A 17,693-nucleotide genomic window follows, 5' to 3' on the forward strand; every position below is an offset into this window, starting at 1 on the left:
TACTCAGCATTCCTCCAGCGTACCAACAGGTATGATGAAGACATTACACGGTTAACCTTATCGTTTGATATTAAAGTCAACGCTGATCAATTTTTTTTATCAACACAGAGGACCTGCACCCAAACTATGAATGTAAGCTGGTAAGTAACAGACCATGTAACAACACAGTGCTATCTGTCTCGTGGCTCACATTAGTGGTTTGGAAGGTATTTTGCTTAAATATTAGAATTGAAGTCTCTGTAACAGCCGGCTGTGGCATGAGGTTTTGACTCTGTGTGCGTTTAAAGACAAACCATAAACGAATCATCTTTTCCAGAAAGTCTATGGTTCTGGCTACAATGTCACCCGCTGCACGGTAGAAGCCGACTATCCTACAGGTGCCGAGCTCCGTTTTTGGCCGAGTTGGTAATGGAGTCTTAAGGCAAAAATATAAAGAGATTAATGTTTATGGACAAGAAAAAAAAAAAAAGAAAAAAAAACTACCGGTTGCATGCATAGGAGCTACGGTACAGAATCCATTATTATTGCTTTACTGAACAGAAACAACCAGATTTTGGGAACATAACCGACGTAATAAGCTGGGATACAGCAAAGACTTTTATATTGACACAAAAGACTGAGAAGGTGCAAGGTTCCAAGGAGAATTGCAGTTGGGAACCTACCAGGTTTACCGAACCTGCCAAGGAAGACTGAAAGCACGTTTGTCTAAACGAGCCTTCCTGTATTTTGGAATTTAATTAAAAAAAAAAAAGGTAGCATTAAAAAATACTAAACAAACAAAAAACCTATTTGAGTCTCAGAGTGCCATAGCTTTGTCTTACACGAAAACCTAGTAATATCACATATCATTTACTAATCATACAACAAACACAAAGGTGCAGAGAATGGGTTAACTGACCTTAACCAAGACGGGTTTCCCATAAATGAATGGCGCCGGACTAATCTCTTAGCTACCTCACTGTACAACACACTCCACCAAAAATCAGGACAGGCAAACATATAGCATTTTTAATCCAAAATAGACTAGTCTCTTAGTTTTAGTTTGCTTAACTTTACTAATTTAAATGTTGTTGCCTTCAGGTCCCAGCAGTCCACATGCGCTATACACAAATATACCAAAACTAGGAGCAAATGACTTGTTACTAGAGTGAATGTTTTGAGCTTCATTAGTTTTTGTTTTTTTTGTTTACTTGACAATTATGTGTTAGTTTTATGTGTGGCTGATGTGTATACAGTCTGATGACAAAAAAACAGACAGAGAGGTACATACACACATACATATATAAGTGAAACACGCAAGGAACTTACACAAACTACCGGATATCCTCCTGCTCAAAGTTTCACTGGGTGCAAATATTTATAACCTAACCAGAAAACGTTGCGCCCTGCAACGAGTCCTATATAAGATCAACAAATACAATGGAAATTATTAATAAGGAGCCATGGAGGTGAGCAGCCAATGGATTGCTAATGTAGATGATTCCATTGGCTGCGTTGGTGACAAGTCCATAGTATTACAAATTCTCTATGGGAGTAACAAAGTGCCAAATCAGAACGGACAGCTTGCATCAGAGAGGTCCGCTCGGGTACGCAGAAGGCATGGGTTCAGCCAGTGCCCCCCCATTATCCTCCTACTACTGCTAGACGTGCGAACACCATCCATTAACAGCCGCCACTACTTTAACCGCCATAGACAAGATAGCGGTTTAATGTAGCATGGAGTTCAAAATTAGCGAGTATTAGCAAACCTCAGTAATGAAGCAAAACATGCGATGCAAAGAAAGTTAAACTGCCATCCTTCCAAGTATTAGGTGCAATCACAAATATAATATTTCCTTTCAGACAGTGCTTTGGTAACAAGCACGACAAAAACAGAAGTGCAGTCCGAAATCTTGAATTACAAACAGGACAGTTTTCGCTTACATTTTTTTTAAAGTGCTGCTATATCGACCTTGTTTCTTTTCAATCCCTTTAACAACTGAAGTTGAAACCCTAAAGATGTTTTTGTACTACAAGTATTGTTGAGCCATCACCACGGACAAACAAAACAAGAGTTAACCTATATCAATTAAGTAGGACAAATGCCTTAGAACAGGCCTGTTAGTGCAATGATAGTATGTTTGTTACATATACATATATATATATATATATATATATATATATATATATATATATATATATATATAATCATTCAGGCTTCTATTTAACTTATTTACTCTTCAAATGTGGGAATGGATTGTTTAACATAGAAAGACCAACTCTACAAAAAAAAAACCACACATGGTTGGAAATTATAAGTGAAGACCCCATAAAATGTAGCACTGCAGCGACAAAAAACAAAACCCAAAACTGAAAAGGCTCACAGTGGAGACATGGCCTCTTCCCTGGTAGATTTACTGCAGAGTAAGGATAGGCAGACCCCTCTGAACAAAGTACAGTAGCCAAAATACAGATTTTAGAGATAGGAGGGGTGGAGAGAAGTCTTTGGAAAGAGGATCCAAGTGCTAATTTTACTTGTGTTCAGATTCTACTTGTTCCACATCAGAACACTGAGATTTATTTTTCTCCCATTGGCAGATGGCATTGGAGTATTGCACCAAGAGCTTGTCCATCCAAGTCAAGGGTTCTGGGAAGAGCACAGCGCCTTCAAAGAAGCCCAGATGTCCTCCGTGAAGAGGCAGCACTACCATGACATTTTCTTTTTTCGCTGCAAATGTTAGCAGGGAAAGGGAGGAGAAACAAAAAAATATTAGCGATATAAAGATATATAGCCCTGTATCACATGACAAGTTTCTAGAACTTGAAGAAGGCTAATAGCCCTTTCATTCTGCAAATTGGTAGCATCTTAATATATTCCATAATCCTGCAGGAAATTTTGGATAAGGATAGCGCTTTTATAGTGTGTTATATTATATAGTAATTATATAGCGTACTGACCAGCAAGAGTCTTTGGAATGGACAACAAACTCTCATGCACTAGTGGATCATCCACTGCATTAACCAGCATGATGGGAACGTGGATCTGTTTGAAGACAGAAACATACAGTTAGCAGAGGAGGCATGGAATCAAACGTTTAAAAGACACCAATACATACGTAAGGACCCTTACCCTTGTATAATGAAGTACTTTTTGGAGATTTTGTACACAGTAAAGAAGTGCTGCATTAAGTGTGTGGCACACAGGGGCCACAATCTCTGCTCCATTAAGTGACACATGCAGACAGAAGGTGACAGCTGCAATGTGCGACTGTCCTGGAGTGCACGGTAGCTATAGTACTATAAGTCAAGGAGTTCTTTTCACAGACCCCTCGTATGACATCTCACCCTCTAAGGATGGAAGAAGCTAAATGTTATACACTGCGTACTCACATTGTGCAAATATCGAACACAGCTTTCCGCTTCGTAATACTCTTTGACAGTCTTGTAGCCATGGAACTTTCTGTATTGTAAACATTATGAAAGAATGAGATTACAGTAAATTGTGGACAATACAGGTGAAAAAGAATTGGGATGGACACAATACACTTGGGATCCCAAATGCCCGGAAAAAGGCTTACTGACATAACTAACTACTGCATAACATATGATTTACATATGTACAGGCTACACACAGAATATTAGTATCTATACATTTCCATTGCAGACACACTAGAGTCAACAGCAGCATAAAAATGCATGCATAACGTACATGATAGCCTCACTGGTTGACCTAGCTTTGGTCACATGACTACATCATCATACTATTAGTATATATAAAATCGAACAGAAACTATATAGCTACATTTCTGTACATATATTCATATACCAGACAAAAGGTATAATATTACATTTATACCATCATATAACACAATAAATTATGACAGCTTCTACTATTCTGGGAAGGCTTTTCGCAAGAATTGAACGGTTTATGTGGGAATTTTTGCTCATTCATCCAGTAGAGAGCATTTGTTAGGTCAGGCAGCGATGTTGGACGAGGCGGCCTGGCTCCCAGGTCCTCTAATGTCAGAAGCTACCTACCTCATTACAGTTTCATCAATCTGCATGAGAGACGTAGCTGTGTATAGTCGGCTCAAGTCAGAGGGATCAAACGTCAAGTTATTTTTATTGATGTCACCAAAAAGAGCATGTCTGTTTAAAAAACACAAAAGAAAAAAAACAAAAAAAACATTGTTTAAGGAAATAACAAGAATTTTTTTTTAAATAATATATGTGTGTGTGGCACAATTATTGGCATCCAACATATGACTTGTGGTCTGGTGAAGAAATCCCAGTAAAGGACATTGAAGCCACAGTAGAGAGTTACACCCAGGTGAGCATATAGCTGTGTTTGGGACTCGCCTAGCTATAGCTATATTTTGGTTCCATGTATTAATTTTCGATCCCTTCTAGACTTGAAATTGCATCGTTAAAAGAATGATATAAGCACAAATATGCTTAAGGATTTTTAAGAGGTCACGGCACGAAACACTGTTTGTCGTACCTGTGGGACAGGATTATTTTCTTCATGTTATCGGCCATGAGGAAGTTGTAGAAGCGTCGGCATTGATCCCACTGCAGAAACGTCTCCTGTGCCCTGCAAGAGCCACAAATTACAAGATGAGGCGTTACAAGAACAGACACACAACCACTTAAAAACAAAAACACCACACTCCGCATTACAAGACCTTTTATAATCTTCAGTATCAAGATGATATTTTGCATTATTTGAAACAACCTTAAACACTAAAATAAAAGATCACAAAAAACTTGGGCTATGAAGCCTTTGAACTTTGATAACATTCAGGAAAAGCTTGTTTTTACTTTAAAACCAGCGTGAAGCATCCGATTACGCCCCATACAGGCATCGAAGAGACAAGTCTTTTTGTCAGAAGGTTCGAGGACATGACATGCCCGCCGGATGTCAATTGTATTTTTAATGAGTTACCAAATGGTTCAAGGTGTGCTCTCCATATATCTATATCTTCCAACAGTTCCAGAGTTTCAGGATGAAAACCTCACGGAACCAATTTAAAAGCGGAAGATTGAGGCAAAAAAAATGCAATAATTTAGGATTTCGTGTACAACCAGCCACAGGAAAGGGATGGCAGCGACACGGCTTCAACTTGTAATTCAAAACATGCAACTTGACAGCAAATTAGAACCAGTCGGTCCATGAAATCTGTCTACTTTTTATCAGTAAAGTAAACACAAACCTTATTCAGTCTTTGAGCTCATCTTATATTCAGGTTATATTCAGGTTATATTCTTTATGCATCACTGTATTAGCCTCTGCCACTTCTGCCTGGAGGATGTTCTGCTCATCTACCACCCTCCCCATTAAAAGTAAAACTTTCTACGTTTTGGTTTTTTTTAAAGCTACGTCCCTAAAACTGAACTACAGAAACTACAGAAGTTAGCAAAAAACAGATTGAACGGGGTATCCAATAATGCCTCAAATCGGCTCCTTCCGGACTCGTCATACACGGATGTAATGTGTCTAACCTTTCTGCATAACTACGGCGGGTCAGTTCCCTTTATAATGTTTGCAGCCCACCTTTGCACTTTTTTGGGGGGTTCCATAATGTTCTTTGAAGAATAGGCACTCAAGGCTTAATTCCATTAACGACAACATTCTAAACTATCTTAAAACCAGTTTTCAATGCAAGAACAAGCATGAGCCTCTACGCCTGTCTCTTTCGATTTGTACAGCAGCCTTCTGTGTGGAACCGTATCTAAAGCTTTAGTAAAATCTAAATTCATCACATCCACTGCAATCCCCTGATCTTTATTCTACATAATTCTTTACCGAATGCAACAACGTTAGTGTGACATGATCGGTCACTCATGAAACCACTACTAATCACATTGTTTAAAACACAATTCCTTAACGAGTAATCAAATTCTTTGGAGAAAGATCGCAGGTCTGTTTAACACGGGTGCCGCTTCTGCTTTGTCAGTTTTAGGCAGCGTGAGAATCAAAGAAGATGAAAAATAATGGAAGATAAGAGCCAGGTCACTCTGTCAAGCCTGCAGTAATCAAACCTTATTTAGTTCTTTGCCTTGTCAGGTTAGCCTTATGCCCAACACACACAATTTCACTCACTGTGCTAACCTCGACCATTTCTACTGGAATGTCATTCCACTTACCTACCAACCCTTTGACATAGAAACACTAACTTAAATCCCTGGCTCTCTAGTTATTAACAGTGATCTCTTTTTCTCGTGTTATCCTTTTTTGAATTAAAACTAGGATCTTTTACTTTGTCTAATCGCATTTTTTTCTTTTTTTTATATCCTCCCAGTCTCAGGTAACATCCAAGCTGTCCATGAGAAGGCCCTTTATTTCCTGATCATTTTTATTCTGTAAATCATGTGCTATGTGTATTAGTCCCTCATGTTCCATCTAGAATATCTATATCACCTCGGTCTTTTTGCTACTAATGCATCTGAATACGACCCCTCCATTTTTTTCGAATTAGCCACGGGCTTCCTTTAGATTTTAAACTCACAAGCGGGCTCTCATAATCCCATCATCCTAGCCAGGAACATTGTGTTACATTACCATAAGGCTAGATGGCAGCTCACAGGGAGGGTCCTCAATTCCTGTCATGTCCGTATGTATTAATGTATATTTGTTATGTACGAGTTAATCAATCCAGTTAACCCCTTCAGGACCGGGATTTTTAAACTAGGGTGTCGCTAAAGGACCGGAGCCGTTTGTGTTTTTGCCATGTCTTTCTTCAACTGTAATTTCTCTCTTATCAATTGGTGCACCCACACAAATCATATATTGTTTTTTTCAGCACAAGTAGGGCTTTCATTTGAAACCATAGTAAGCTGGGAAGTACATTGTTTTGTTTGAAAAAAACTGGAAAAAGTGGGGAAAAAATGAAAAAACGCATTTTTTTACAGTTTTGTATACATACAAATTGTACACACATTAAACCAATGGGAAAAAAATATCCCAAATATATTCATTAACTTGTCCTGATTTGGAAGCCACCCAACATGGCCAGGATTTTTATCTATTTTGAGCAGTATAGGGCAAATATTGCAAGGCATGCATCACGTTTTTGAAATGTAATTTTTTTCAAATTTGGCACGGTAGTCTAATAACTGCAATAGTTGTCACAGATACTGATTACCCCCCCAAAATTATATGTTTATGAACAGTAGATAAGTCAAGGTGTACAACTAGGGTCATTTTTTGCATATGTTGCAATGTTGCTTTAGATTTCATATTATATTTTGTATAGAATATGTGCAACTGCAGAAAAAAACACCAAATTGTGTTCACCAACATCCCCCGGTTCCAACAAGGCCTCACATGCATGGTTCATGCATTTTTTGAGGAAGCTATGAGGGCAAAACCGGAACATGCGCATTTTAGTTTTCAAATTTGGAATTTTCAGAAATTGGTTTACAGGGCCCATATCCCATTTGGGAGATTTTGGAAGCCCCCCACTGTAAATTACCGCATAAAAGTATATATTTATGAACAGTAGATGAGTCAAGGTGTTCAACTAGGGTAGTTTTGACAGTTTTCAAAATGCATTGTTTTCAATGAGTTTAGGGACCGCCCATTGTCCTTAAGGGGTTAATAAAATGCAAGCAGCCTGCTAGGTATACGATCGTCCACAAGGGGGAGCACAATCCTCAGCTTCAGACAACCGTTACTGACATGAACCATACAGAACACGTCAAACATGAATAAATCAAATGACAAAAAACAAAGTGATGTTATATCTTCATTAAAAACACATTTAACATAAAATACTATTCCAATGATTTTATTTGCAATACTGCACAATAGCAAAACAAGTAAAAAAAAAAAAAACTTCTGCGGATGAAGTTCATATAACAGCTAATAGAATGTAGTAGTTACAAAGGAAACAATATGTATTGCTTAGAGGGAAGAAGAGAGAGAAACATCTAAATATATAAATATATTTAGCAAAGAACAGGAGGGAATTTTATTTCAAAGGAGGTGAAAGGTAAGTTAAGGATGTTTTACTTTACTGAAAGGGTGAGATAGACGAGCGGAAAAGCCACCCAGCGCAAGTGGTAGAGGCTAACACAGCGAGGGAATTTAAACGAATTGGGTGGGTATATGGACATCCCGAACCCAATGCGAGCCTTTACATCAGGAAAAAGGGGCAGACAGATTAGTTAAATTGTTGTTCGTCATCAAATGTGCCACAAAATAATGACCCCCGCTATATGCATGCCCTGAAAGCTCTGCTATTGATTTCAATGGAAACCAGTGGTGAGAATGGTCCGCCCAGAGAGGAGGAGGTCTACCTTACTTATAGTGAAACACTACACATGTTAGTTTTGACAGCACTTACCGAGAAGCGCTGTATCCTTGGCATACACTAACGGCGCAGAGTACTCTTTCCTGGCTGGCTGGGGCTTCTCCAAGGTATTTACACACAATGTTGCCTCCCAAACTAAATCCAAGCACAATTAACCGCGTCTCAAGATAAGTCTTCTTGATGTAGTTAACCATAGCTCCAAACTCCCAAGTGCAACCTGGGATAAAACAAGAACAGAAGAAACATTAAAAAAATATATATAAATTAAATTTACAGTGAGCCATGAAAGCTTAAAGCACCAGAAAACAGCAAAAGGTACAGAGAAGAGAGAGGACATGGGATTTGGGAACTAGAAGACCGTTTAAAAAAGACACATCAAAGCCATTTGGGAATATTGTAGCATTTTGGAGCATCATACGAAATGCTGCAATGCTTAAAATATATTCTTCTAATCGGAAAATGGATTTAGTTCTACAAATCATACAAAACGTAGCTTGAAATATTACAATGGATTGACTATGAAACAATAAAACTAGAGCAAAGAACCAGAACTTTGGGAAAATGTAAAGCTAAAAATCACGTACAACTTCTCTACAAAGTTCTTTTTTTATGTTAGCTTTTGCCAGAGCCTCTGTTAAAGTAATCGTAATGTCCATTTTTTTTTTCTTTACAATGTCCAACCTCCCCTTCAAGATTCATATGGAGAAAAAAAAACAAAACAAAAAAAAAAAACTTCAAAACATCTACGGCCCTCCTCTTTCTAGAATACAGTCAGTAGGTTAGTGTGCCACTTTGTTCCATCTTGAGTTTGGCCGCCAGGGGAAATTGCTTTGGGAACACATGGACCATATCAGTGGGCACGACATTTCTACTCAAAATGAAGTGAGTATTGCAAGGCCCCACTCTTTTCCAATATAATGCCAATAATCCAATTTATAGCCCCAATATAATGGTACTATAAAAATGGAATCCATAAATAATATGTTTACATGTTCAGTTGATCATCTAAAAAAATAAAATCAAGAAGAATGTGTCCTGTACAAAGTTTTAGTAGGAGGAAAACAATTTAAAGAACACTTAAGCCCATACCATATGTGAACATTCGTGGAGATGTCAATTCGATATTTGGCAAGGCTCCAAGATGATTCAGCACCGCACATCTATACCCGCTTTTCTGAGCGTAGTCAACAAAGGTACGAATATACTGCTTTTCACTGTGATTGGCTATGCCAGGACAAATCACGATAGTGACATCATCTACAGAAAATATGGAACACAAGTGGAGTAGATTGGAAAACATACTTTGAGGTTATTTAAAAAACAAACATACAAACAAAAAAAAAAAAAAAAAACAACTTACAACTACTGTTGGGTACCAGAAGATTTGAAGGAATTGTATAGCAATGCACTGGAACTTATAGGGGACGATATAGCTAGGCAGTTTTATGTAAATTCTCCCTCACTTCCCATTATTCTGTGGACTGCTTTATAATCCTAATATCAGTCCAAGTAGACAGCTGTAGCCTTTGCTAGAGTGCCATATGGGGGGGTATAAGATCTTACTGGAGGCAGAGTGGCATATAGGGGGTTAAAAGGAATATCAGGGAGGCAGAGTGGCCAATAGGGGTTTTTTTTTGTTTTGTTTTTTATAGGGTCATCATATTCAGGCTCTCTTTTTTTCCTAAATTAATATTGACATTGTCGGGGGTCGTTTTCTAATAGAGTGTGTACGCACACACATACATTTAAGGAAGGAAATGTCTATGTACCTCTGGGGCTAACTGTAGGGTTACGATGCAATCTGCTATACAGTTAATACAGATGGAAAAAAAAACTTTAAAAGTAAAATCCCTGGAACTTTTAATAGTTGAGAACCAGCACTGTACATATTGAACAGTAGAAAACTTGGGGCCTCTCTTTACTGACCTCCAGTGCAGTGCTCGGCTAAAGGCTCAAAAAGATCAAAGGTTGCAGTAGCTCCGTCAGACATGGTAAGGTACTTGCGCTGTCCATATGGATGTGGTGAGCTTACTCGACCCATCTTCCCATATAGAGCTGTTTGAATATGTCCACTTTTTCCCCAGATAAGAGGAGGAATATATCTTAAAAAAAAATAAAAAGTTACATATCTTTTAGGTGTACCAGAAAAAAATATATATATATTAGAACAAGTGGTGATTGTATGGCAAAATTGCATAGGTGTAATAGCAACATAATACCCAATACCAGCTGTACTCCAAACCTTGGGAGATAACTGTTCTACCAGTAGGGGCACCTTGAGAATAGAGAGGTTTATTATGGATCCACCAATTTATAAATCCCCTATGTACATTTATAAAGACACTAGTCAACATCAGTACTCCCCCCCCCAAAAAAAACCTCTTCTACAGTGTAGAATATAGCTAAAGTATGGGGCGGGGACATGTCAAAAACATTTGTTGGCATGGAGGCCAGGTTTGTGGTAACAGAAGGGTTTCCTAATTCAGTGGGGATTAATAAGCAGATCATGGATTTCATGATGGGCTGCCCTTAATTTTAGCGCAAGATGATGCGCTACATGATGATTTCTACAAAGTAAAGCAATTATTACTCACTCTTTGGTCAGTAAAGGGCAGGATTTAAGCAGGAAGCGATTCAAAGCTGTGTCTTGAAAAATGAGCTCCGGGGAAGCAGTTGGACTCTTAAGGTTCAAGCAGCGTACAATGACATAGAGGACGGCGGCCACGGCAGCCAGCTTCATTCCGTCAAAGACGGCAGGCATCTCTGGGGTGTCCAGCATCGCACTCATCTTGACTGCAACACAATAATAAAGCAGATGGAAAACAAATAAAAGCGCGAGTGATAATTTTAGTAACCGGCGGTGCAGGTCCATGAAAGATAGTACAGAAGGTCATCTAGCCTTTATATAAAAGGATACACTCTTAGAGAAGTTGAAAAACACTGATGCATTGCTCTATAAACCTCCAGCTAAATTTATTGGCTGGTCACGCTGACAAATAAGTTATCTGCATTGGGATAAAGTACCTTTTCCTATGTAAATAAGAGATAAAGATTTTTTTGGATATTGAGTTAAATGAATTGTGAAAAAAAAAAAGTGTTTGAATTACATCAGCTCAACTATTGGGTCTAATACATTAGAAAATGACTGGATTTAGTGAAAGAGTGGGAGGTTGTAGAGTTTTCATGGCTACCTGAAAACATACTATACGCAACTGAGAGTAGTTTTAAAAAAGAAAACAGCATAATATTTTTGAAAACTAGTCTAATCTGATATTACTAGTAATAAATGGTTGCTGTACCCTTTTAAATAAAACATGAACATTTAAAGTTACTTGAAGAAGTCACCAAAAATGTGAAAACTATTTAATTCTGCTGGGCAAAATACTTGCTATAGCCCAAGACAAAGAAAATATATTGAAGAATTACTTAATGTGTTAAGAATTTTAATCAAACCCCTTTTAATTATTTTTTAAACAGATTACCTTCTCTTCTACCCTTTTGATTGAATTTTGTTGTCAGGGCAACCCCATATTCACTCAAAAGTAAAAAGCATGTATTGACGATGCCAAAGTGTTCACCTATGAAATGTTGAAATACAATACAATTACGGTATAATAAACATTATCTTACCAGTTTAAGACGGCCTTCTTGAAAGAACTAGTGCACTTAACAGGGCGCTCACAGTGACAAGGTCAATTTACCCTGCAAATTGAGGGAGGGGAAAAAACAGATTAACATGCAGAATAATGCTATTAACCAAGCATCGAGGCATGTTGAATTAAAAAAAAAAAAAAAAAAAAGGACAATTGTCACAATAAAGGCCAGTTTGAGAATATCAAAATATGTATGTTTTCAGTAGACTCTTTGATAAATTTATGGCCACAAAAATAGACCACTGTACCATATTACTTAGCTGATTTACTATAGCATACTAATGTAGACCTTAGAAGTTCAGCAGACTTTACCCAAGATGTTGAGTTCTCCACTTATGCCAATAAAAGCTGCCACGTATGCGTCTATATATGACTCAAATGAAAAGAATGCACTTGTGTCCTCAATAATTCTAATGATTAACCTCTTTTTCCCTAGAGGTGCTGGTAAAAAATAATTTGGCTTAGATTACACACCCTTCTACCATTAAAAAAAAAGTTAAATAATAGGTCCAGTAAAAACCAGCCAGAATCTGAAAAAGATACATTTGTGTTTAACGCAACACTGAGCTTATTTCCACGGAGCTAGAAAAAAAACGCAGAGAAAAATAAAGAAGGATAAACCCTAGTGGCAGCAGAAACAATTATAAAAAAATATTGCAAAACTTAATAGATTTCTAGGAATATGTCCAAGGGAAAAATTATACATATATTTCACAGTACCAGAGTTTCTCAAATAAGATGTGAGAGTTTACTGACTTATTTTATAGATAATAGAAAAAGCGTCTTCCATACAAGGCAATCCCAATGCTGACTGTCAGGGCCGGCGTTTGGGGTGTGTGCGGTTGCACAGGGTGCCATGGCAGCAGGGGTGCCAGGTAGCCATCCTATCACCAGGGCCACTCAAAGGCGGATGCATGGCACCCAGGAGCACGACACCCAAGCAGCAGACAGCGGAGGGGAGAGAGGAATCGCGCTCCCACCGCAGCACTTCAGCAGGGTATATAGTGAGAAGGGGGGGATAGGGGAAAGATAGTGAGAAAGGGGGTAAGAATACTGAAATAAATAGAGTGTGAACGAGTGAGTATGAATGACTGTGTGGATAAACTGAACGAGTGAGTATGAATGACTGTGTGGATAAACTAAACGAGTGAGTATGAATAACTGTGGATGAACTGTGTGAACGAGTGAGTATGAATGAATGTGTGGATAAACTAAACGAGTGAGTATGAATAACTGGATGAACTGTGTGAACGAGTGAGTATGAATAACTGGATGAACTGTGTGAACGAGTGAGTATGAATGACTGTGTGGATAAACTAAACGAGTGAGTATGAATGACTGTGTGGATAAACTAAACGAGTGAGTATGAATGACTGTGTGGATAAACTAAACGAGTGAGTATGAATGACTGTGTGGATAAACTAAACGAGTGAGTATGAATAACTGTGTGGATAAACTAAACGAGTGAGTATGAATAACTGGATGAACTAGTGAGTATGAATGACTGTGGATGAACTGTGTGAACGAGTGAGTATGAATGAATGTGTGGATAAACTAAACGAGTGAGTATGAATGACTGTGGATGAACTGTGTGAACGAGTATGAATGACTGTGTGGATGAACTGTGTGAACGAGTGAGTATGAATGAATGTGTGGATAAATGAGCGACTGTATAAATGTTTGTGTGTATCATTAATGTATAGGCAATTTCAGGAAAGGCAAGGATGGCACAAACAGGGTGTTTGAACCATGGGGGCAAAGATGGCTCACGCTAGGCTGGTTGGGGCAAAGATGGCTCAGGCTAGGCTCGTTGGGGGCAAAGATGGCTCACGCTAGGCTGGTTGGGGGCAAAGATGGCAAGTTCTGTGCGTGTGTAATCTGGGTGCTGGTCAAGTTCTATGTGGACACCAGGGCTGGCCTTTGGGGTGTACAACCTGTGATCTATGCCTGTAATTTAGTGGGCTTCATCTATAACTTTAATGCTGAGGTATTAAATTGAGCTATATCTGCAAAGCTGGGTGTTTGTGTTATTCTGTTGATCTACATCTGCTATGCTACATTCCCATACATTATTTATGTATACCTGTAAATACAGGGTTTGTATGTCTAATACAGTTGATCCAGGCCTGCAGTGCTGTTTCCAGGTCTTTGCGTATACACAAGTATATAAGAACTGAGAGTTATGGAAAATGCCTTTTAACTTGTATTATCCAATGAAATAATTTTATGGTGGACAGAGGGATCATCATCTATGCTTCTGATCACTGGCTGTGACTTCAATCATAGCTGTTTTGTGTTGAAAACACATTGATGCCAATAAGAGGAACGTTTACATTTTAAATGAGTCAGTTATTTTCTACTTTCTTCATATGTCTCTCTTTACTTTTAGTAATGTTGCTATAAAGTCTTGTATCCTCATGTATCAAAGGATCAAGACATTTCTCCAGAAAGAAGATCTAGTCTGCACTGCGAAATCACACTGATTTAGCTATACATTGTACTGGACCAGTTTCTCTCTTATTGCAACAGAAGCTAATTGGGGTTTGGACTTTTTAATGTAAACTGAAAAGAAGGAGTTAAAAGCACAACTCTCCCTTTAGTTAACAGACCCCATTAATTGAATAGACCCCCCCCCATGACTCATTACACGTCTTGCCCCAGCTATTTCCAACACTCTCCCTATCTGTGCTCCAGAAGTCACGTGACTGAACTGTTTGATTTAGGAATGCAGTGGAAAATTACCCATTGCTGCGATTTTCAGCATCCGATCCATTACCGCTGGAGATGGTAAACAGGCTACAGCATTCTCATCAGCAAGTGCAAGATGTTCCTCCCCTATGCCTAGATGTTCCCGAGTAACGTTCTTTTGACATTTGTAATTCTAATTCTTAGAATAATGCTAAGACAATTCATTTTCTCATATAAACATACTATGTAAACTATTGCTTGCTATACAGAATAATTCTATCGGCAATAGTCAGCAGGTTCTACAACTAAACTTTGTAAGTCAGAAGATGAGAAGTACAGGAGCTGTTGTTTAGCTCAATAGCCGGAGACGTATTTACTGAGGAACGTTAACTCACAGTGGGAAGACTGGGAATAAGCAGTAAAATAAACAGGCTTGTAAAATAAGAAGCAACATTTTAATTTGAATAAATGGACCAATAGAACGCCGTTTCGCAATATCATGATACATCTAGAGTCAGTATGATAAAAACCTGTCAAAGCTCTTCATTCTAAGGAATACACATGAACAAGAATAGATTGTCAGTAAATCCCAGAGTACCAGCTATGGTACTGTTAGAATGTGTCCAAGCGCAATATTAACGTAAGGTAGTGGCACGGCAGTGCACACACGCGCGTGCGCCCACACACAAAAAAAAGAAAAAAAAAAGAAGGGGGGGTATAGATTTTATGGAAAGGGCCAAATTCCAAACAAAGGGTTTATGGGGCCGAGATCATTAGAATGTTTTCCACGTGGCACTTTCACTGGGCATCCAACACTCAAAGGGGCCGCATGTGCACACACACATGCGGGATATTTAATAAGACCTGGAAAGCATAACTGACTACTAAAATGTTCCAACCTTACTTATCTTGCTACGGAGACCCGCTAGGCACAGTTCTCCATAGTATAAACAGGCTCATTGAGGGCATCAGATGTCCCTTGTAACCAACCAATTGTGCAGAAGTGTACTGGGAAGCCTGAACATCCAGGTGGGAGATATGTCCCAGTTTGGTGGCAGAGGAGCTGTCACTGTAGGCGAGAATATGTCTCTGATTTCCACTTTAGCAGTCACAGTGACGTTTTTATAGAACTGGTTGCTTTGGTGATGAGACCACATTTCACACCTTGAACCAGACTAATGTTTTATATACATAACCCCATCTTGCTCTGTAAAATATGCGCATTGTATATAAATAGGATTATGATAACTGTACCATGTTAGTATTAAGAACAACAAAATATTTTTATGTACTGCAATAAAATAACTTCCAAAACTTGAACCAAAGTCAGGTGGCAAAGTTTCAAGAAAATGGTTTCTCCACTCAAACAAGATCAATCTAAATACCAGGCAAACCGTCAGTAAATTCAACTCTCGAACTCCAATTGACAGTTTAGTCAAGAGGCCGTGTAAAAAGGCATAAATAATATTCAGTACTTTACCTAGCCCTTAGCCTGTGCTTGCAAGAGTATAGGACAAACTCATATCTGAACCACGCTGAAACTAAAGTGCCGATTGCCTTGTACTTTTAGAAACGGCTGGTTTATGATTCCACATAAGTGTGATTATAACATGAGGCAGTTTTGTGGAAACATACAGTTTTATTTTGTACCATATCCACAAAGACCAAATGAGATTCCGAGCATTAACGTAACATACAATTGTACTCACAGGTCTAGAGTTGCGATTAATATCTTAAGGGAAGTGCGGGTAGATAAAAGGGAAGTGCCGTAGAAATAACCAATACACGCCTGGAAATCAAACAATGTTCAGCTCAGTGAGGTGTCTGTGGTGAAACAATGGCTCGTTCTTAAACAGATGGTTAATTGGGTTTACTCTTGGAGACTTGGGAGGATATTTGTGGTTTCAACTCCCCCCCAACATGACTATTCATTAAGGAAGGGCAAAAACTGTCACGTTTCTCCAACTAATCGATATGTCAATAAGAGGGGAGCATGAACATGTGGAAAAAGAAATATACAAAACAATAGTGTAATAAGTTCAAACAAAAATTGTTTAGTGAATGTGTCTAATGCACTCACAAAGATAACTTCATAGGGAGGCTCTTCAAAAGAAACTCTTTTCTTCTTAAGGTCTGCAACAGGCCCGGACTGGGACAAAAAATAGGCCCGGGCATTTAAGCCTGAGCAGCCCATATTTATTTATTTATTGTTAAAGCCCACCCTTCATGTACCATCTTTGCATTTAATCATTCACACAAATCATTAACACATTCATTAATGCAGTCTCACAAATCATTCAAGCAATTCATCCACACATGAATTCATTAATTGTCATACGCATTCACACAATTCATCCACACATTTATTCATTCATTCTCATACCCATTCACACTACCCCCTCTCATCATCTTATCTGCCCCTTCTCACTATGTTCCCCCTTTTCACTATGTAACCCCCTTCCCCACTTCTCAATATGTCCCGCCTCTATCTATCCCCTCTCCCCCTTTCTCACTACCTAACCCTCCTCTGCCCCTTCTCACTGCAGCCCCTTCCCTCACCCTATTTACCTTGTTGCCAGAGCAAGCAGCAACTGCGACCGCGCCTGTGGCAGGGCAGGATTGACTTAGGGGCTGATGGAGCTGCAGCTCCAGGCTCCTACCTTAAAATAGGCCCAGTCAGGACCGGACTGACTGGGCCTATATGGCCGCATTAAGGCAGAGCCCCTTAAGCCCGCCGCAACTGCAACCGGGTCCGCCACTCCAAGGCAGAGCCGGCCTTAGGTGTTCTGGCGCCCTGTGCGGACTACTCCTCTGGTGCCCCCCCATCCCAAAAAAAGAAAGGAATAAAAACTTGTAACAAAACTCCCCTTTCTCACTATCTATCCCCCTGTATCACTATCTACCACCTCTGCCTCTTCTCACTGTTATCATTATATACTGAGGCAGACATTGACGGTGGTACAGCATAATACTTATCATTATATACTGAGGCAGAAATTGACGGTGGTACAGCATAACACCTATCACTATATACTGAGGCACACATTGACAGTGGTAC

The 17,693-nt window shown here is 38.9% G+C and overlaps 1 protein-coding gene across 1 annotated transcript; it reads right to left on the reverse strand.

Annotated features, from left to right (window-relative positions):
- Positions 1 to 2,510: 2,510 nt before the first annotated feature.
- LOC149300006 (monoacylglycerol lipase ABHD2-like) lies at positions 2,511 to 11,082 on the reverse strand. The gene is made up of 9 exons (XM_089485702.1): positions 10,889 to 11,082; positions 10,221 to 10,396; positions 9,384 to 9,551; positions 8,328 to 8,511; positions 4,481 to 4,573; positions 4,018 to 4,128; positions 3,370 to 3,439; positions 2,938 to 3,022; positions 2,511 to 2,707 (listed from the first exon to the last, which is right to left on the reverse strand). The coding sequence occupies exons 1-9, from the start codon at positions 11,080 to 11,082 to the stop codon at positions 2,511 to 2,513; spliced, it is 1,278 nt and encodes a 425-aa protein (XP_089341828.1).
- Between the last annotated feature and the right edge of the window lie 6,611 nt (positions 11,083 to 17,693).

Source organism: Sceloporus occidentalis, unplaced genomic scaffold (genome assembly GCF_023333645.1).
Source record: "Sceloporus occidentalis isolate IW3139 unplaced genomic scaffold, rSceOcc1.0.p SCAF_26, whole genome shotgun sequence".
Lineage (NCBI taxonomy): Eukaryota > Metazoa > Chordata > Lepidosauria > Squamata > Phrynosomatidae > Sceloporus > Sceloporus occidentalis.